This window comes from Oncorhynchus mykiss, chromosome 13, assembly GCF_057628025.1.
Source record: "Oncorhynchus mykiss isolate SJ-2025 chromosome 13, ASM5762802v1, whole genome shotgun sequence".
Taxonomy (NCBI): domain Eukaryota; kingdom Metazoa; phylum Chordata; class Actinopteri; order Salmoniformes; family Salmonidae; genus Oncorhynchus; species Oncorhynchus mykiss.
Genome location: NC_143034.1, coordinates 43,778,478 through 43,795,966, shown reverse-complemented (window position 1 = coordinate 43,795,966; position 17,489 = coordinate 43,778,478). Strand labels below are relative to the sequence as shown.

Sequence of the window (17,489 nt, the reverse complement as noted above, 5' to 3'; positions counted from 1 at the left end):
GAATCTGTGCTTTTAATTCACTGCTCCACTTACAGATAATTGTATGTGTGGGGTACAGAGATGAGTTAGTCATATTAAAATCATGTTTAACACTATTATTGCACACAGAGTAAGTCATGCAACATATGTGCCTAGTTAAGCAAATGTTTACTCCTGAACTTATTTAGGCTTGCCATTACAAAGGGGTTGAATACTTATTGCCTGAAGATTTCGAAAAATCATAATTCCACTTTAACATGAATCCATTTTAAATTCAGACTAACACAACAAAATGTGGAAAAAGGAAAGGGGTGTGAATACTTTCTGAATGCACTGCATGTGTGCATCCACAAGAATGCACCTGTGTGTGTTGAGGCAGGGTAAGAATTTAAACTATGATATCAAAGCAATTAGATATTTTTAGCAATTTCAGAGCCTGCTGTTACATGACATGGCCTTTCTGTAAATGTGATGTCAATCTTATTTGAAATGTCATGTCAGCACATTTCAATGTCAAGCACACATATTTTTCTGACTGTGGAGAACAGTGTAAATGGATATTTTTGCAAAAGGGTGAAGTGTAGTTATCCTTAGCTTGTGCTATATGAAAATGCTTACTTACATTTTGCATATCGCACAAGCTAAGTTAGATTTGGTTTGACGTATATGGGAACATACAGTGCCTTCGGAAAACTTTTTTTTAACGTTACAGCTTTATTCTAAATTTGATTAAATAAAAAATATCTACAGACTCAATAATCTACACACATAATAACAAAGCAAAAACAGGTTTTTAGACATTTTTGGAAATGTATTAAAAATAAACAACTGAAATACCTTACAATACCTTATAAGTATTCAGACCATTTGCTATGTGACTGTGGAGATGGGGGAACATTCCAGAAGGACAACAGTCTCTGCAGCACTCCACCAATCAGGCCTTTATGGTAGAGTGGCCAGACGGAAGCCACTCCTCAGTAAAAGGCACATGACAACATGCCTGGAGTTTGCCAAAAGTCTTGTCAGACCAGGAGAAACGAGATTCTCTGGTCTGATGAAACCAAGATTGAATTATTTGGCCTGAATGCCAAGTGTCACGTCTGGAGAAAACCTGGCACCATCCCTACGGTGAAGCATGGTGGTGGCACATCATGCTGTGGAGATGTTTTTCAGCGGCAGGTGATGGGAGACTAGTCAGGATCAAGGCAAAGATCAATGGAGGAAAGTACAGAGAGATCCTTAATGAAAACCTGCTTCAGAGCACTCAGAGCCTAAGACTGAAGTGAAGGTTCACCTTTCAACAGGACAATGACTCTAAGCACACAGCGAAGAAAACGCAGGAGTGGCTTCGGGGACAAGTCTCTGAATGTCCTTGAGTGGCCCAGTCAGAGCTCGCACTTGAACTCAATTGAACATCTCTGGAGAAACCTGTAATAGCTGTGCAATAATGCTCCCCATCCAACCTGACAGAGCTTTAGAGGATCTGCGGAGAAGAATACAGGTTTGCCAAGCTTGTAGTGTCATACCCAAGACTCAAGGCTGTAATCGCTGCCAAAGGCACTTCAACAAGTAGAGGGTCTGAATGTGATATGTGATATTTCATTTATTTAAAAATAAAACATTTGCTTTTTTTTTTTTTTTTTTTTACTTTTCGTTTTGTCATTATGGGATATTGTGTGTAGATGAATGAGGAACAACTTTAGAATAAGGCTGTAACAAAATGTGGAAAAAGTAAAAAGGTCTGAATACTTTCCAGAAGGCACTGTAGTTTTCTAGAAGACTATAATTTAGAACAAGCTAACCCTTTTTAAATGTAAGATAAATTGTTGATATATAATGCAGAAAGAAACACCTTATATGACTGGTATACATCAAAATATAATGTAACTCCCTTCAGGGCACTTCACTAATTTCACTGTCACACAAAATCTGTTATTTGCTGCACGTATTGGTTATTAATTCAGGCAAATCTTTCTTTGACCTAGTTTATTTGCTATGTATAGGCATATATTTGACATACTATGAACCCCTCTATTATTAATTGATGTTAGAATAAAATGTATCCAAAAGAACCTTCCAAAAATTGCATTGAACATCAGCTTTTTTGTCCAAGAATATGTTTGGAAAAAATGTGTCAGAAATGTGTCAGAAAACCAGTTCAATGTCTTGACAGGTGAGCATAAAGAGTGGATTATTTCTACGGTTGGTCATGGGAGTGGCTATACAAGTGTAACAGAAGACATTTTGGACCAGTGAGCGTTAAAGGCTGTATCGCATGCGGCCGTGATTGGGAGTCCCATAGGGTGGCGCACAGGTTGTCCAGGTTTGGCCGGTGTAGGCCGTCATTGTAAATAAGAATTTGTTCTTATCTAATTGAGATCGTTTGGGATGAATTGGACTGCAGAGTGAAGGAAAAGCAGCCAACAAGTGCTCAGCATATGTGGGAACTCCTTCAAGACTGTTGGAAAAGCATTCCAGGTGAAGTTGGTTGAGAAAATGCCAAGAGTGTGCAAAGCTGTCATAAAGGAAAAGGGTGGCTACTTTGAAGAATCACATTTTTTAAATTATTTGTTTAACACTTTTTTGCTTACTACAGTATTTCATGTGTTCTTGCATAGTTTTGATGTCTTCATTATTTTTCTACAATGTAGAAAATAGTAAAAATGAAGAAAAACCCTTAAATGAGTAGGTGTGTTCAAACCTTTGATTGGTTCTGTATATATATATGTATATTTATATATATTGCACAAAACTACCTTCCATTCATTTGTATGGGTTACCTTTAGATGAGTCCCAGGACACTTGTGGGGGTCGTAGAGCAAAACATAGATAAAAATCTCCCATTTTTACAGTAGGGTCATATTAACTGGATGGGGAAGGAAAGGGGGATCCATCAAGAAGATCTTCAAAGGACTGCTCAGGTCCACTTGAAAGAAATAAGTCAGGAGTAAACATTGGACTGTGATATAGGAAATATACAATATGCTCAGGTCTATTTCAATCCAGCCACATGTTAACTGAAGGTTATTGAAGTTGAGAATAGGAAAGTGGGACTTTAGAATCACCTCTAGTTAACAGGAGCTGATAAGACAGAGAGGCAGAGAGGAGTTGTGGGTGTGTGATGATGTCTCACCCTGGTGTGCGGCTCTCAGAGTACTCCATCCTGCGGGCAGTGATGGAGGCAGCCAGGTTAATGAAGCTGCGGAAGGGTGTGGTCCGGAGGAGGGGGGAGGACAGGGGAAGGGTGGCACGCCACGTTGCCAGGGCCCCACAGCTGCCCAGGGTGGAGTAAGAGGAGAGGGAGATCTGTGGTATGTTCAGATAGGTTTAGCCTGCTGTGGTGACTATTTTTGGTTTGATAGTCATCGATCTTTTCAAACACCAGCAGAAAATAACGGAGTTTAATAGTATCATAACAAAAACTATTTACGTTATTTTGTCCCAGTTTGGTGACAATCCTCTGAGTGTCTTTAAATCCCAGACATCAGACAATGAGATCAGACCAAACCCTTTCAGAAGAAGCTCAACTTCCCCTATGTGGTAGGCCTATCTAAAATGGTTACTGAACTCAAAGATAAAGCTAAGGGTTATGAACAGAGCACGTTGACTGCATACGTGTAAAAGCCTAGAAGACCTGCTAGAGGGACCTCCTTCCAGTGAATCAACTGACTCAACATTCCAATGCAACATCTTGCCATACAAAATATCAATCTGAATGGATAGCCTGCCCTACAACATCAGCTAGGCCAGTGCTTCCAAAACCTTTTCACTCATGCCCCCCTTTTATCATGGGGGAACATCTCTTGTACTCCCATGCCCCACGCCTGCCCCAATAGAATGAACTGCTACTACTGTTACAATACACTATGTTCATGAAATTATAAAAATGTACTCTTTAAAATGAGCCTTTTAATCAACATGAAACATAACATACAAGTACCAGTTCTCATTACATATTGAAATCAAGAAGATAAAGAAGAAAAACCACCTTTCTGCTGTGCAATGTCACATTCTTGTAACTAGGGTGGGCCAATTTTTATTGTAGATTTTTCTCCATTTGAAATCAAAACACAAGTGTCTCTGGAAGTATTCTAAGGGTGATTATTAGGTTGCATAAACATGATTAGTGCTTTCCCCTTACAATTTCGGCCCACAAATATATTTTCTGAACATAATACAGAGGAGGATAGATTACTACTGCTGGTCAGAGTCAGGCAGGCTGCTTCTGACTGGGGAGAGAAACAGGCTCGCTTGTAGTATACCGTTATATCTGTAGCATACCTATTGGATGTCTTTGTGAGAAGATCGATTTCCGGGATGTCTCCTGGTCTGACACACAGTGCTGTAGATCTGCCACTTTCCACTGCAGATGCGGAAGGGCGGGATAGGCGGATGCGGTGGATTGAGACGCGGCCCATACAAGCCCATGCAACAGTCATCTATCTATAGCTTAAACTGATGTAGTTTGATTGGGATATTTTTTTTAATTATGTTACTTAGATTGACACACCGGTGTGCGTCAATAGGGGGTTAAGTCCTACCCATTCCTACTTGATTTTCTGTATACCTGGCTGCTTGGGTGGTCCCACCCTGGAGTATCTTGTCCTTCTGATTATCCTGACACAAATTGGAGATTGGGGAATGGTTGTCAAACTTTTGACATTTACCTGAATTTCTGTAATCGCATCATATTACATTTAAGAATAAATGAGTGCTGGAAATAACATATCTCATGTAAATATGTTAGATTATCATGATGGAACATGTACATGGAGGTTTGCTTATTAACGTCTACTTGCATCCCTAAAGCCGACACTAGGTGACACCACATAGCTAGTAATTAGCTCAACACCGAGCTCAACCTTACCACTACTCTGAAACTATTTCATGATGTTTAATTGAATAGGACACATTAAATTATTTGTGAAACTGAAGCAGACATTAAAAACATTAAAATAAAGTATAATTCTTGCCTATTCTGAAGACAAAGTAAATGAACAAACAAAGGATTTCAGATTTATAATTTTTTATTGTTGTTGCCTTCCAGATATGCACTGGATGTTTAGTGAGTCAGATAATCAGTTGTATTTCACCTCAGTGTACTCATGGACTGCATCAGCGGCGTGCATATGAAGAAGCTGAGGATTGGGGGGAGGAGACCACTTTCCCATCCACCACCTCTTCTACCACTGTGATGACCTTCCTGGTGCTTGTGGAGGAGGAGGAGAGGACACTGTGGACCAAACGGAAAACAGCAATGAGCACAAAATTGACTGTACCGAACACAATATGGCAAGGTCTTGACCTTGCAAGGTCTTGACATGATTCTACTGGTAGTGTATAAACTGGTGGGGCCACTGTTTTGCTTTTAAGAAAGTAAGCGAGTCTAGCCTAGAACCTGCTCAAAGTTTTAAGAGCAGACACTATAGATAGAGGAGCGACCGAGGGATGTGTGTGCTTTGGGAACCTTTAACAGAATGTGACTGGAAGAAACAGGTGTTGTATGTGGAGGATGAGGGCTGCAGTAGATATCTCAGATAGGGGGAGTGAGTCATCAACCAGTGGGTCTTGCGATGGGTATACAGAGATGACCAGTTTACAGAGAAGTATAGAGTGCAGTGATGTGTCCTATAATGAGCATTGGTGGCAAATCTGATGGCCGAATGGTAAAGAACATATAGCTGATCGAGAGCACCCTTACCTGCCAATCTATAAATTATGTCTCCGTAATCTAGCATGGGTAGGATGATCATCTGAATCAGAGTTAGTTTGGCAGCTGAGGTGAAAGAGGAGCGATTACGATAGAGGAAACCAAGTCTAGATTTAACTTTAGCCTGCAGCTTTGATATGTGCTGAGAGAAGGACAGTGCACCGTCTAGCCATACTCCCAAGTACTCAAGCTCTAAACCCTCAGAGCTAGTAATAACACCGGTGGAAAGAGGGGCATTCTTCTTACCAAACCACATGACCTTTGTATTGGAGGTGTTCAGAACAAGGTTAAGGGTAGAGAAAGCTTGTTGGACACTAAGAAAGCTTTGTTGTAGAGCATTTAACACAAAATCCTGGGAGGGGCCAGCTGAGTATAAGACTGTATCATCTGCATATAAATGGATGAGAGAGCTTCCTACTGCCTGAGCTATGTTGTTGATGTAAATTGAAAAGAGCGTGGGGCCAAGGAATGAGCCTTGGGGTACTCCCTTGGTGACAGGCAGTGGTCAAGATGTTCAATCAATGATATTTACAGTGGTCGAAAAAGTACCCAATGATCATACTTGAGTAAAGGTAAAGATACCTTAATAGAAAATGACTCAAGTAAAAGTGAGTCACCCAGTAAAATACTACTTGAATAAAAGTCTAAAAGTATTTGGTTTTAAATACACTTAAGTATCAAAAGTAAATGTAATTGCAAAAATATACTTAAGAATCAAAAGGAAAAGTATAAATAATTTAAAATTCCTTATATTAAGCAAACCAGATGGCACGATTTTCCTGTTGTTTTTTACGGTTAGCCAGGGACACACTCAGACATAATTTACAAACAAACTACTTGTGTTTAGTGAGTCCGCCAAATCAGAGGCAGTAGGGATGACCAGGAATGTTCTATTGATATGTGTGTGAATTGGGCAATTTTCCTGTCCTGCTAAGTACTTTTGGGTGTCAGGGAAAATGTATGGAGTAAAAAGTACATGATTTTCTTTAGGGATGTAGTGGAGTGACAGTAAAAGTTTATAAAAATATAAGTATTAAAGTGAGGTACTGATACCCCCAAAAACTACTTAAGTGGTACTTCAAAGTATCTTTACTTAAGTATTTTTACACAACTGGATATTTACCAAATAGCATGTTTGAAGAAAGACTGAAAATTCAAGATTGTAGTAGAGAAATAGATTGATACATCAAACTTAAACAACAACTATGATAACAAAGTTTTTCACAGTTTTTCTCCTGACCATAAGCATCGTAAAGTGTTGGCCACAGGGAAGCCTTTCAAACTGAGAATGTTAGAGAGTGGGAGGGATCACCAATTACAGTGAGAGATTTCCTTGTAACTGAAATACGGAATGTCACCAAGGTTGCCAATTTTGCATACTAGACTCTCAAGTTAGAATGTTCTTGACTAATCTACTGTAACCCTCTCCAAAATATAATTGCTGTCGGTTGACCTCCAAACAATCAACAATTTCTTATGGACATTGTAAAATGAGTAGTTTCTATTAACATCAATCCCTATGCTAGTATTATGAATATTTTAATGTGGTAATGTCAGTGCTGTTTTTGCAGACAGAAAATGTATCCCTTCATTGAAAAGAGATTTCATAGAAATACATTTTGGTTTATGGCGTAATTCACAAAATATTATAATTTGAAAAATTTGGGGTCACTTAGAAATGTCCTTGTTTTTGAAAGAAATGCACATTTTTTTGTCCATTTAAAATAACATAAAATTGATCAGAAATACAGTGTAGACATTGTTAATGTTGTAAATGACTATTGTAGCTGGAAACGGCAAATTTTTTATGGAATATCTACATAAGCGTAGAGAGGCCCATTCGAAGCAACCATCACTCCTGTGTTCTAATGGCATGTTGTGTTAGCTAATCCAAGTTTATCATTTTAAAAGGCTAATTGATCATTAGAAAACCCTTCTGCATTTATGTTAGCACAGCTGAAAACTGTTGTTCTGAATATAGAAGCAACAAAACTGGCCTTCTTCAGACTAGTTGAATATCTTGAGCGTCAGCATTTGTGGTTTCGATTACAGGCTCAAAATGGACAGAAACAAAGAACTTTCTTCTGAAACTCATCAGTATATTCTTGTCCTGCTATTCCATGTGAGAAATTGCCAAGAAACTGAAGATCTCGTACAAAGCTGTGTACTACTCCCTTCACAGAGCAGCGCAAACTGGCTCTACCCAGAATAGAAAGAGGAGTGGGAGGCCCCAGTGCCCCAACTGAGCAAGAGGACAAGTACATTAGTGTCTAGTTTGAAAAACAGACACCTCACAAGTCCTCAACTGGCAGCTTAATTAAATAATACCCGCAAAACAACAGTCTCAACGTCAACAGTGAAGAGGCGACTCAGGGATGCTGGCCTTCTAGGCAGAGTTGCAAAGAAGAAGCCAAATCTCAGACTGGCCAATAAAAATAAAAGATTAAGATGGGCAAAAGAACAATAGACAGAGGAAGATTGGAAAAAAGTGTTATGGACAGACAAACCTAAGTTTGAGGAAATCGGATATGTCTGTTGCCCAAAATAAATACACGCACAAGACGAGCATTTTTTTTTGTTGCCTTTAGCCATACTCTTATCCTACTCCTCCTCTGTTCCTCTGGTGATGTGGAGGTTAACCCAGGCCCTGCGTGTCCCCAGGTGCTCTCATTTGTTGACTTCTGTAACCGTAAAAGCATTCGTTTCATGCATGTTAACATTAGAAGCCTCCTCCCTAAGTTTGTTTTATTCACTGCTTTAGCACACTCTGCCAACCCAGATGTCCTAGCCGTGTCTGAATCCTGGCTTAGGAAGGCCACCAAATATCTTGACATTTCCATCCCTAACTATAACATTTTCCGACAAGATAGAACTGCCAAAGGGGGCGGAGTTGCAATCTACTGCAGAGATAGCCTGCAGAGTTCTGTCATACTATCCAGGTCTGTGCCCAAACAATTAGAGCTTCTACTGTTCTGTGTGGCTCCCAATTCAAGATTTATTTTCATACAGGGTCTCTTGCAGTTGGTGCTGACCACCACGCAGTCAACAATCTCCTGCACATAGGTCACCACCTTCTGCAAAAAGGTATTAGTGGTGGTGGCGGTTGATGGACCGTAGAGGCAGAGACAATATTGTTAGAAAGGCCTACTTTCGCTTAATTACTTTTGGCACTCACATTTCAAGACCAATGTTTTTCAATGATTTATGTAAAGATCCAGGCTCACCTGGAAAACTATCCAGCAGCCTCCTGTACTCAGCAATCTCCATCTCCAGCCTGGTGTTGATGTCCAGTAGCATTCTGTAATGTTGGCCCTGGCGGTCCAGGTCAGCACGAAGATGACCAAGCTCCAGGCTGGTCACCTGCCTCTGGTAGCCGGCCATCATATTGGCATAGTGGCTCTGTGTGTCAGCCAGGGTGCCTTCCAGGGATGCTTTCTGACAGGAATAAGGAAGGAAAAAGAAAGAAAAGAGAATTTTATAGATGACAATGTAAGTGCAGAGGTATACCATTTTTCAACTTTGTATTTTTTGTTTATCTCACCATGCTGAGTTGGGATTGGAGTTTGATTTCCAGACTTTACTGTGTGCGCTTAACTTCAGTGATTTCAGATCTGGATGATTGGAGGGTCTCTGTGCTGTCTGCCTGCCACGACATTGTTGATTTCTTCTGACTGAATGAAAGACAGCATACCGTAGGGTTCATTACTGATTACATTCACTGAAGACTATAACTGGAAAACATAAACATGTCATTGGCCAAAAAGAAAGGTTGCAGTATTACCTTGGCATTGAACCAGCCCTCCAGATCTTTACAGTTCTTGTTAGCGACAGCCTCGTAGTGGTCGCGGATTTCAGCCATGACTTTGAGGTCTTCCTGTGGTGAAGGGTTCACCTCCACGTTGATTTGGCCTCTCATCTGATTATGCATGGCCAAGAGGTCCTGGGAATAAAGCTTTAACATATATCTGGTCAATATTCAATCCTGTGCCTCATCATTACATAGTAGAGTAATGTTGAATCATAACACTGTTCACCCCATAGCCTCTGTTTGAGGTCTTTAGCAAACCCATCTCCTCGTGGTTCATCTGCATTTCCAGGTCAGATATGGCCAAGGTCAGCTCGTCCAGCACCCTCCTCAACCCACTGACGTCGGCCTCCACAGTCTGTGTCACGTATGCTCGCTCTCCAGTGCTCTAGGTCGCCTTGTTCACGCGTCTCAGCCGGACTGACAGGTTTCCCACGCCTCAGCAAAGGTGACCGGTCCGCTCCTGACCCCCGGGATCATCATTTTGGTCGGCATCCTTGTCGGGAATGGGGTACTGTCACGTGTGCTCCCTCTCCGGCCTCTAGGTAACCAGGCTGCTCGGTATGGCACACACCTGTCACCATCGTTACACGCACCTGTGCATCATCAGACTCACCTAGACTCCATTACCTCCTTGATTACCTGCCCTATATATGTCACTCCCTTTGGTTCCTTCCCCAGGTGTCATTGTTTCTGTTTCAGTTTCCTGTCTGTGCGCTGTTCGTGTTTATTGTTTTGTTCATTTGTTTATTAAATGATGCACTCCCTGAACTTGCTTCCCGACTCCCAGCGCACACGTTAGTCTGCCTCATAGCCAGCTCATTCTCATACCTTTGTAACATCAATGCATCAACAAGGTTCTTAGTTCTAACTTTTTTAATGTCAGCTATTTTATCTTATTGATCATTTATGCAAACAGAGGTTATTTTTTTGCCGTATGTTTGTCTAAATTAGTGATTGATTTTAGCATTATTGTAAAAAAAAAAAAAATACAGATTGAAGTTGAAGTCGGAAGTTTACATACACCTTAGCCAACTACATTTAAACTGTTTGTCACAATTCCTGACATTTAATCAAAGTAAAAATTCCCTGTCTTAGGTCAGTTAGGATCACCACTTTATTTTAAGAATGTGAAATGTCAGAATAATAGAGAGAATGATTTATTTCAGCTTTTATCACATTCCCAGTGGGTCAGAAGTTTATATATACTCAATTAGTATTTGGTAGCATTGCCTTTAAATTGTTTAACTTGGGTCAAACATTTCGGGTAGCCTTCCACAAGCTTCCCACAAAAAGCTGGATGAATTTTGTCCCATTCCTCCTGACAGAGCTGGTGTAACTGAGGCGGGTTTGTAGGCCTTTGGAAGTATGCTTGGGGTCATTGTCCATTTGGAAGACCCATTTGCATCCAAGCTTTAACTTCCTGACTGTCTTGAGATATTGCTTCAAATTATCCACATCATTTTCCCTCCTCATGATGCCATCTATTTTGTGTAGTGCACCAGTCCCTCTTGCAGAAAAGCACCCCCACAACATGATGCTGCCACCCCCGTGCTTCACGGTTGGGATTGTGTTTTTCGGCTTGCAAGCCTCCCCCTTTTTCCTCCAAACATAACGATGGTTGTTATGGCCAAACAGTTCTATTTTTGTTTCATCAGACCAGAGGACATTTCTCCAAAAAGTACGATCTTTGTCCCCATGTGCAGTTGCAAACCGTAGTCTGGCTTTTTTATGTCGGTTTTGGAGCATTTGCTTCTTCCTTGCTGAGTGGCCTTTCAGGTTATGTAGACATAGGACTTGTTTAACTGTGGATATAGATACTTTTGTACCTGTTTCCTCCAGCATCTTCACAAGGTCCTTTGCTGTTGTTCTGGGATTGATTTGCACTTTTTGCCCCAAAGTACGTTAATCTCTAGGAGACAGAACGCGTCTCCTTCCTGAGCAGTATGACGGCTGCGTGGTCCCATGGTGTTTATACCTGCATACTATTGTTTGTACAGATGGTCGTGGTACCTTCTGGCGTTTGAAAATTTCTCCCAAGGACAAACCAGACTTGTGGAGGTCTACAATTTGTTTTCTGAGGTCTTGGCTGATTTATTTTGATTTTCCCATGATGTCAAGCAAAGAGGCACTGAGTTTGAAGGTAGCCATTGAAATACATCCACAGGTACACCTCAAATTGTCTCAAATGATGTCAATTAGCTATCAGAAGCTTCTAAAGCCATGACATAATTTGCTGGGATTTTCCAAGCTATCTAAAGGCACAGTCAAGTTAGTGTATGTAAACTTGTGATACAGTGAAGTGAAATAATCTGTCTGTAAACAATTGTTGGAAAAATGACTTGTGTCATGCACAAAGTAGATGTCCTAACCGACTTGCCAAAACTATAGTTTGTTAACAAGAAATTTGTGGAGTGGTTGAAAAACGAGTTTTAATGACTCCAACCTAAGTGTATGTAACTTCCGACTTCAACTGTATCTAACCTTTAAAAAAATCGATCTGTCTACACATGCAGAATTCAGTTATTATCTTGTAGGTGGAAGTATCAGCATACAATAGAATTGAGTGTAGCGAGCATAATCTTAAAAGCTCCAGTGTGGTAGAGAGAAATGACAGAAGTGTCGCTGGGACGCAGGGCGGCAGTGTGGAGTGTGTGGATAGCTCTGAAGTGTGCATGTCACAGTGTTACATAAGGGAAGTCATTTCTTCTGGAAGTGGAGGTGGCAGAAGTTTATCTACAGCAGTGTTACAGGTCATTTTCCGCATCAAAATGGAGCTATCGGGAATGAGAAAACGGACCGTTTTTTTTAATACATTTAAAAAAAATAGTGGGACAAAAACAGGAAAACTGTCAAATGGCTTGATTTTTGTTATCTCGTTTTTGTATGTAAACCCCTACAAATATGAAATTTTGATTTTCACATGTGGGTGGGATTAAATGTGGAATGCCTGTCATTGGCCAAATGCACAGCCAACACTTCCTCCCAAGCAAATTAAAAAAAGATATTTTTAAACATTGAACAAAAATATAAATGCAACATGTAAAGTGTTGGTCCCATGTTTCATTAGCTGAAATAAAACATCCCAGACATTTTCTCTCAAATGTTTTGCACAAATTTGTTTACATCCCTGTTAATGAGCATTACTCCTTTGTCAAGATAATCCATCCACCTGACAGGTGTGGCATATCAAGAAGTTGATTAAACAGCATAATCATTAGACAGGTGCACCTTGTGCTGGGGACAATAAAATGCAGCTTTAAAATGTGCAGTATTGTCACACAATACCATAACACAAATGTCTCAAGTTTCAAGGGAGCACACAATTGGCATGCTGACTGCAGGAATGTCCACCAGAGCTGTTGCCAGAGAATTTAATATTCATTTATCTATCATAATCCGCCTCCAACGTTGTTTTAGAGAATTTGGCAGTATGTCCAACCAGCCTCACAACCACAGACCACATGTAACCACCCCAACCCAGGACCTCCACATCCGGCTTCTTCACCTGTGGGATCGTCTGAGACCAGGACAGCTGATGTGGGTTTGCACAAACTGTCAGAAACTGTCTTAGGGAAGCTCATCTACGTGCTTGTCATCCTTACCAGGGTCTTGACCTTACTGCAGTTCAGCGTCGTAACTGACTTCAGTGGGCAAATGCCACTGGCACACTGGAGAAGTGTGCTCTTCATGAATGAATCCCGGTTTCAACTACTGGGCAGATGGCAGACAGTGCTATGGCATTGTGTGGGCGAGTGATTTGCTGATGTAAACGTTGTGAACAGAGTTCCCCATGGTGGCAGTGGGGTTATGGCAGCGTTTCCCCACCTCGATCCTCGTGACTCCAAGGGGTGCAAGTTTTGGTTTTTGCTACACAGCTGGACACTCTGACAGAGTAGCGTTGATCAGAGCGTTCTGACCTCACAGCTGCAGTCTAGCACTCAAGCTAACTGGCTAAAGTTGGCTAACTTGCTAGCTACTTCCAGACACAAATGAGAGAACACTTCACTCTGACCATTTTACTCACCGTAGCAGAGCCAGTTAGGCTGTTTTCATGTTTTCTAGCATGACGGTGCATTGTGATACTGGTCATTTAAAGGTATTAAAGGTCTGACTCCGTTACCTGGACCACTGAGTCTGACTCCGTTACCTGGACCACTGAGTCTGACTCCGTTACCTGGACCACTGAGTCTGACTCCGTTGCCTGGACCACTGAGTCTGACTCCGTTACCTGGACCACTGAGTCTGACTCCGTTACCTGGACCACTGAGTCTGACTCCGTTACCTGGACCACTGAGTCTGACGCCGTTACCTGGACCACTGAGTCTGACGCCGTTACCTGGACCACTGAGTCTGACTCCGTTACCTGGACCACTGAGTCTGACTCCGTTACCTGGACCACTGAGTCTGCCTCCGCTATCTGGACCACTGAGTCTGACTCCGTTACCTGGACCACTGAGTCTGCCTCCGCTACCTGGACCACTGAGTCTGACTCCGTTACCTGGACCACTGAGTCTGCCTCCGCTATCTGGACCACTGAGTCTGCCTCCGCTACCTGGACCACTGAGTCTGACTCCGTTACCTGGACCACTGAGTCTGCCTCCGCTATCTGGATCACTGAGTCTGCCTCCGCTATCTGGACCACTGAGTCTTCCTGTACTTCTACCATAAACCATCCATTCTCCACTTCCTGCACTAGTTATCATGTGTCCACTTCCTGCACTAGTTATCGTATGTCCACTTCCTGCACTAGTTATCGTATGTCCATTTCCTGCACTAGTTATCATGTGTCCACTTCCTGCACTAGTTATCGTATGTCCACTTCCTGCACTAGTTATCGTATGTCCACTTCCTGCACTAGTTATCATGTGTCCACTTCCTGCACTAGTTATCATGTGTCCACTTCCTGCACTAGTTATCATATGTCCACTTCCTGCACTAGTTATCATGTGTCCACTTCCTGCACTAGTTATCATGTGTCCACTTCCTGCACTACTTATCATATGTCCACTTCCTGCACTAGTTATCATGTGTCCACTTCCTGCACTAGTTATCATATGTCCACTTCCTGCACTAGTTATCGTATGTCCACTTACTGCACTAGTTATCAGTGGTCCAACATGTTGTACAGAGCTGGTGTTAGCGCTAGCTCCATGTTGTGCAGAGCTGGTGTTAGCGCTAGCTCCATGTTGTGCAGAACTGGTGTTAGCGCTAGCTCCATGTTGTGCAGAGCTGGTGTTAGCGCTAGCTCCATGTTGTGCAGAGCTGGTGTTAGCGCTAGCTCCATGTTGTGCAGAGCTGGTGCTAGCGCTAGCTCCATGTTGTGCAGAGCTGGTGCTAGCGCTAGCTCCATGTTGTGCAGAGCTGGTGTTAGCGCTAGCTCCATGTTGTGCAGAGCTGGTGTTAGCGCTAGCTCCATGTTGTGCAGAGCTGGTGTTGGCGCAACTCTCTGAATATTCAACTTGGTGCCCACTTTCTAAACTCTTTTACAGTGCTAACCTGATTAGTAGTTTGTGTACACTGTACTCTTCTCTTTTATCAAAGGCGTTGTACAGAGATACTTTCTGCACACGGGTAACCTGTGCCCCCAATGGCTGCACCTACCACTTGTCCTCCATTTTCCAAACTGCTTGAGGTCTCACTAATACTTGGCACACTTGCTCTTGTTACGCTAATGGAGGAACTCTGAATTGGCATGAAGATGTGATGTGACACTAGCCATGGCGTTGGCGCTTGATTTCCTGCTGAAGACAAACGTATCAGTCAGAATTTAGCTTCTGTCAAATCACCTGTTTCTCCCTTTTCTTGGGTAATCACTGGTGACAACCATTTTCTTGGCCTTACCTGGCTCCCCCTCCATCCAGCAGCCTCCTGTACTCAGCAATCACCCGCTCCAGCCTGATATTGATGTCCAGTAGCATCTGGTACTGGGACCGCCTGCTGCTCTGTGGCTGTACATAGCTGCAGCAGCTCCTCCTCCTCCAGGCTGTCCAAGTGCTGCTGAAGCCGATTGAGGTGAACACTGTATCGCTCGTTCACTTCCATCTCGTCGCTCTCCATTGACAGATTCTGTAAGTGAGTGAGTAAAGTGAAAGAGCAGCCCTTTTAAACCTGTAAATCTGTGATTCTGTTTCAGTGCAACAACAAAGACTGCAAACTTCATTGTGTAAAACATAATATGCGTATGTGGTTTATTACCTGGGTCTCCAGTAGCTGCAACTCCAGAGTTAGGTTCTGGACAATTCTCATTAGGTCATCTATCTCTGTCTACCTGACCTCGGACCCATTGGAACAGATGGTCACTTGGGTCTTCATGCTGTCCACCTGAGGGGTCAAAACAAACATGGAGAATATATGATCATATATTTTGTATCTCTAACATCTTCAGGACAGGAGTGTTTGTGTTGACAGTGGCCCACCTTGCTCTGAAACCAGCTCTCAGCCTCTGTTTTGTTCTTCAGGACCATCGCCGCACACTGCTCCCTTAGGCGACTCAGTTTATCATTCAGGTCCACTGAGTGAGCACAGTCCATCCAACCCAGACATCTAGGCCATCACTTCCTGCACTTCCTATACAGACACAGGAATTACAAACGTGGACCTATAGATTAACTCATGCTGAACACTCTGCAGGTGCCTCAGTGTGTTTATGTGAATTTCATTCTTGTCCATACACGTGTGACCATTCAAAGATTACATGAGCAAGAAAAATAATGCAATTGACTTGTAACCAAAATTCATGCCCTTGTTTGCGCAATATTTCATGGTGGACTTTCAGGACACAGTGGATCCACACACATACACATTTACTATAAACAAACTAACTTGTAATTATAGTCATAGACTTCCAGTTGAGCATTGACGACCTGCAGCCTGAGTTGGGCATGGATTGTGTACCAGTCAGAAATCTATGGGAGTAACACAGATAGGCAGAAGATAATACATTTCATTAACATGTTTACTATCAATCTTTGTCATCGCAAGTCAGTGATGCAGTTAAACTGTTCCAATGAGGAAGACGCCTGGGAATCTGTGCTGCGCAGAGTACACTCGTCCTCTTTTAGCACTAGACACAGCCTCATTCAATTCAAGGTGGTTCACCGTATCCACTGGTCGGGGGCCAAACTTGGAAGAATATTCTCTGATTTTGATCCTACCTGTGTCAGATGTAAGGTGGAACCAGCCACACTGTTGCATATGTTTTGGGGCTGTCATAAACTGTCAGGTTTCTGGGAATTAATATTTAAATGTTTCTCTGATATATATGACACTGTTATAGATCCGTCTCCCCTTACAGCCCTTTTTGGAGTACTGCCCATGGGTACCCCCCTATCAAGAATCCAGTCGGACACTGTTGCTTATACAACTCTTTTAGCTAGACGGCTAATACTACAGAACTGGAAGATGGCAGCTCCCCCATCTTATAAATATTGGGTGAGGGATGTGTTGTGCTCTCTGAAACTAGAAAAAATGTAATTAAATTCACGTGGGAACCCCAAACTGTTTGATGAGGCTTGGGCTCCATTCCGGTCTTACTTTAAACAGTCCATCCTCTGATGGCACTCCAATTAATACTAAAATAAGTCTGTGACTTAAGGGTTGGAGGAGCTTCTCTCTGTGTTTTTGCTGGGGGGGGGTATTAAGGTCCATGTGCTTATTGATTGTGGTCCGCAGATGCCTTGTTCATCTTGCCCAGGCAGAGACTGAAGTGTTAGCTTGTTTTTCCCAGTTATTTTTACATTTTGTTCACACCTACATGAATAATAATTGTATTTTTTTTATTTTAAAGCATTGTAAACTTGTTTTTTGTCCAGTGGATGGTCGGTCTGTGGCCATGACTCTCTGTGAGTGGTTGCATTTCTCCACCCTTATCCCTTGACTGCTTACAGGAACAATGGTGAGGTGTTTGCTCTGTCAGTGTACTATAGATTGCCCTTTAACCTCTGTAGCCTTCTGCCTGGTGTGTTTAACTTGTCTAAAGTATGGTATCTTTAA

At 42.1% G+C, this 17,489-nt stretch overlaps 1 protein-coding gene across 2 annotated transcripts; it reads right to left on the bottom strand.

The window, feature by feature from the left end:
• Positions 1 to 4,988: 4,988 nt before the first annotated feature.
• LOC110486187 (uncharacterized) lies at positions 4,989 to 16,583 on the bottom strand. 2 transcript variants are annotated; one of them, XM_090196267.1, is made up of 7 exons: positions 15,914 to 16,583; positions 15,693 to 15,818; positions 15,339 to 15,563; positions 9,471 to 15,238; positions 9,231 to 9,360; positions 8,914 to 9,124; positions 4,989 to 5,212 (listed from the first exon to the last, which is right to left on the bottom strand). In XM_090196267.1, exon 4 carries the CDS (start codon positions 14,161 to 14,163, stop codon positions 13,597 to 13,599), a length of 567 nt encoding a protein of 188 aa, XP_090052393.1. In that variant the 5' UTR covers positions 14,164 to 15,238; positions 15,339 to 15,563; positions 15,693 to 15,818; positions 15,914 to 16,583; the 3' UTR covers positions 4,989 to 5,212; positions 8,914 to 9,124; positions 9,231 to 9,360; positions 9,471 to 13,596. The 2 variants fall into 2 exon arrangements, with proteins under 2 accessions (XP_090052393.1, XP_036796745.2); XM_036940850.2 differs by having other exon boundaries at positions 9,471 to 15,235; positions 15,914 to 16,066.
• Between the last annotated feature and the right edge of the window lie 906 nt (positions 16,584 to 17,489).

Coding starts and splice junctions, on each gene's coding strand:
- LOC110486187 (XM_090196267.1), bottom strand. CDS start 14,163: ATGGTAGAAGTACAGGAAGACTCAGTGGTCCAGATAGCGGAGGCAGAC.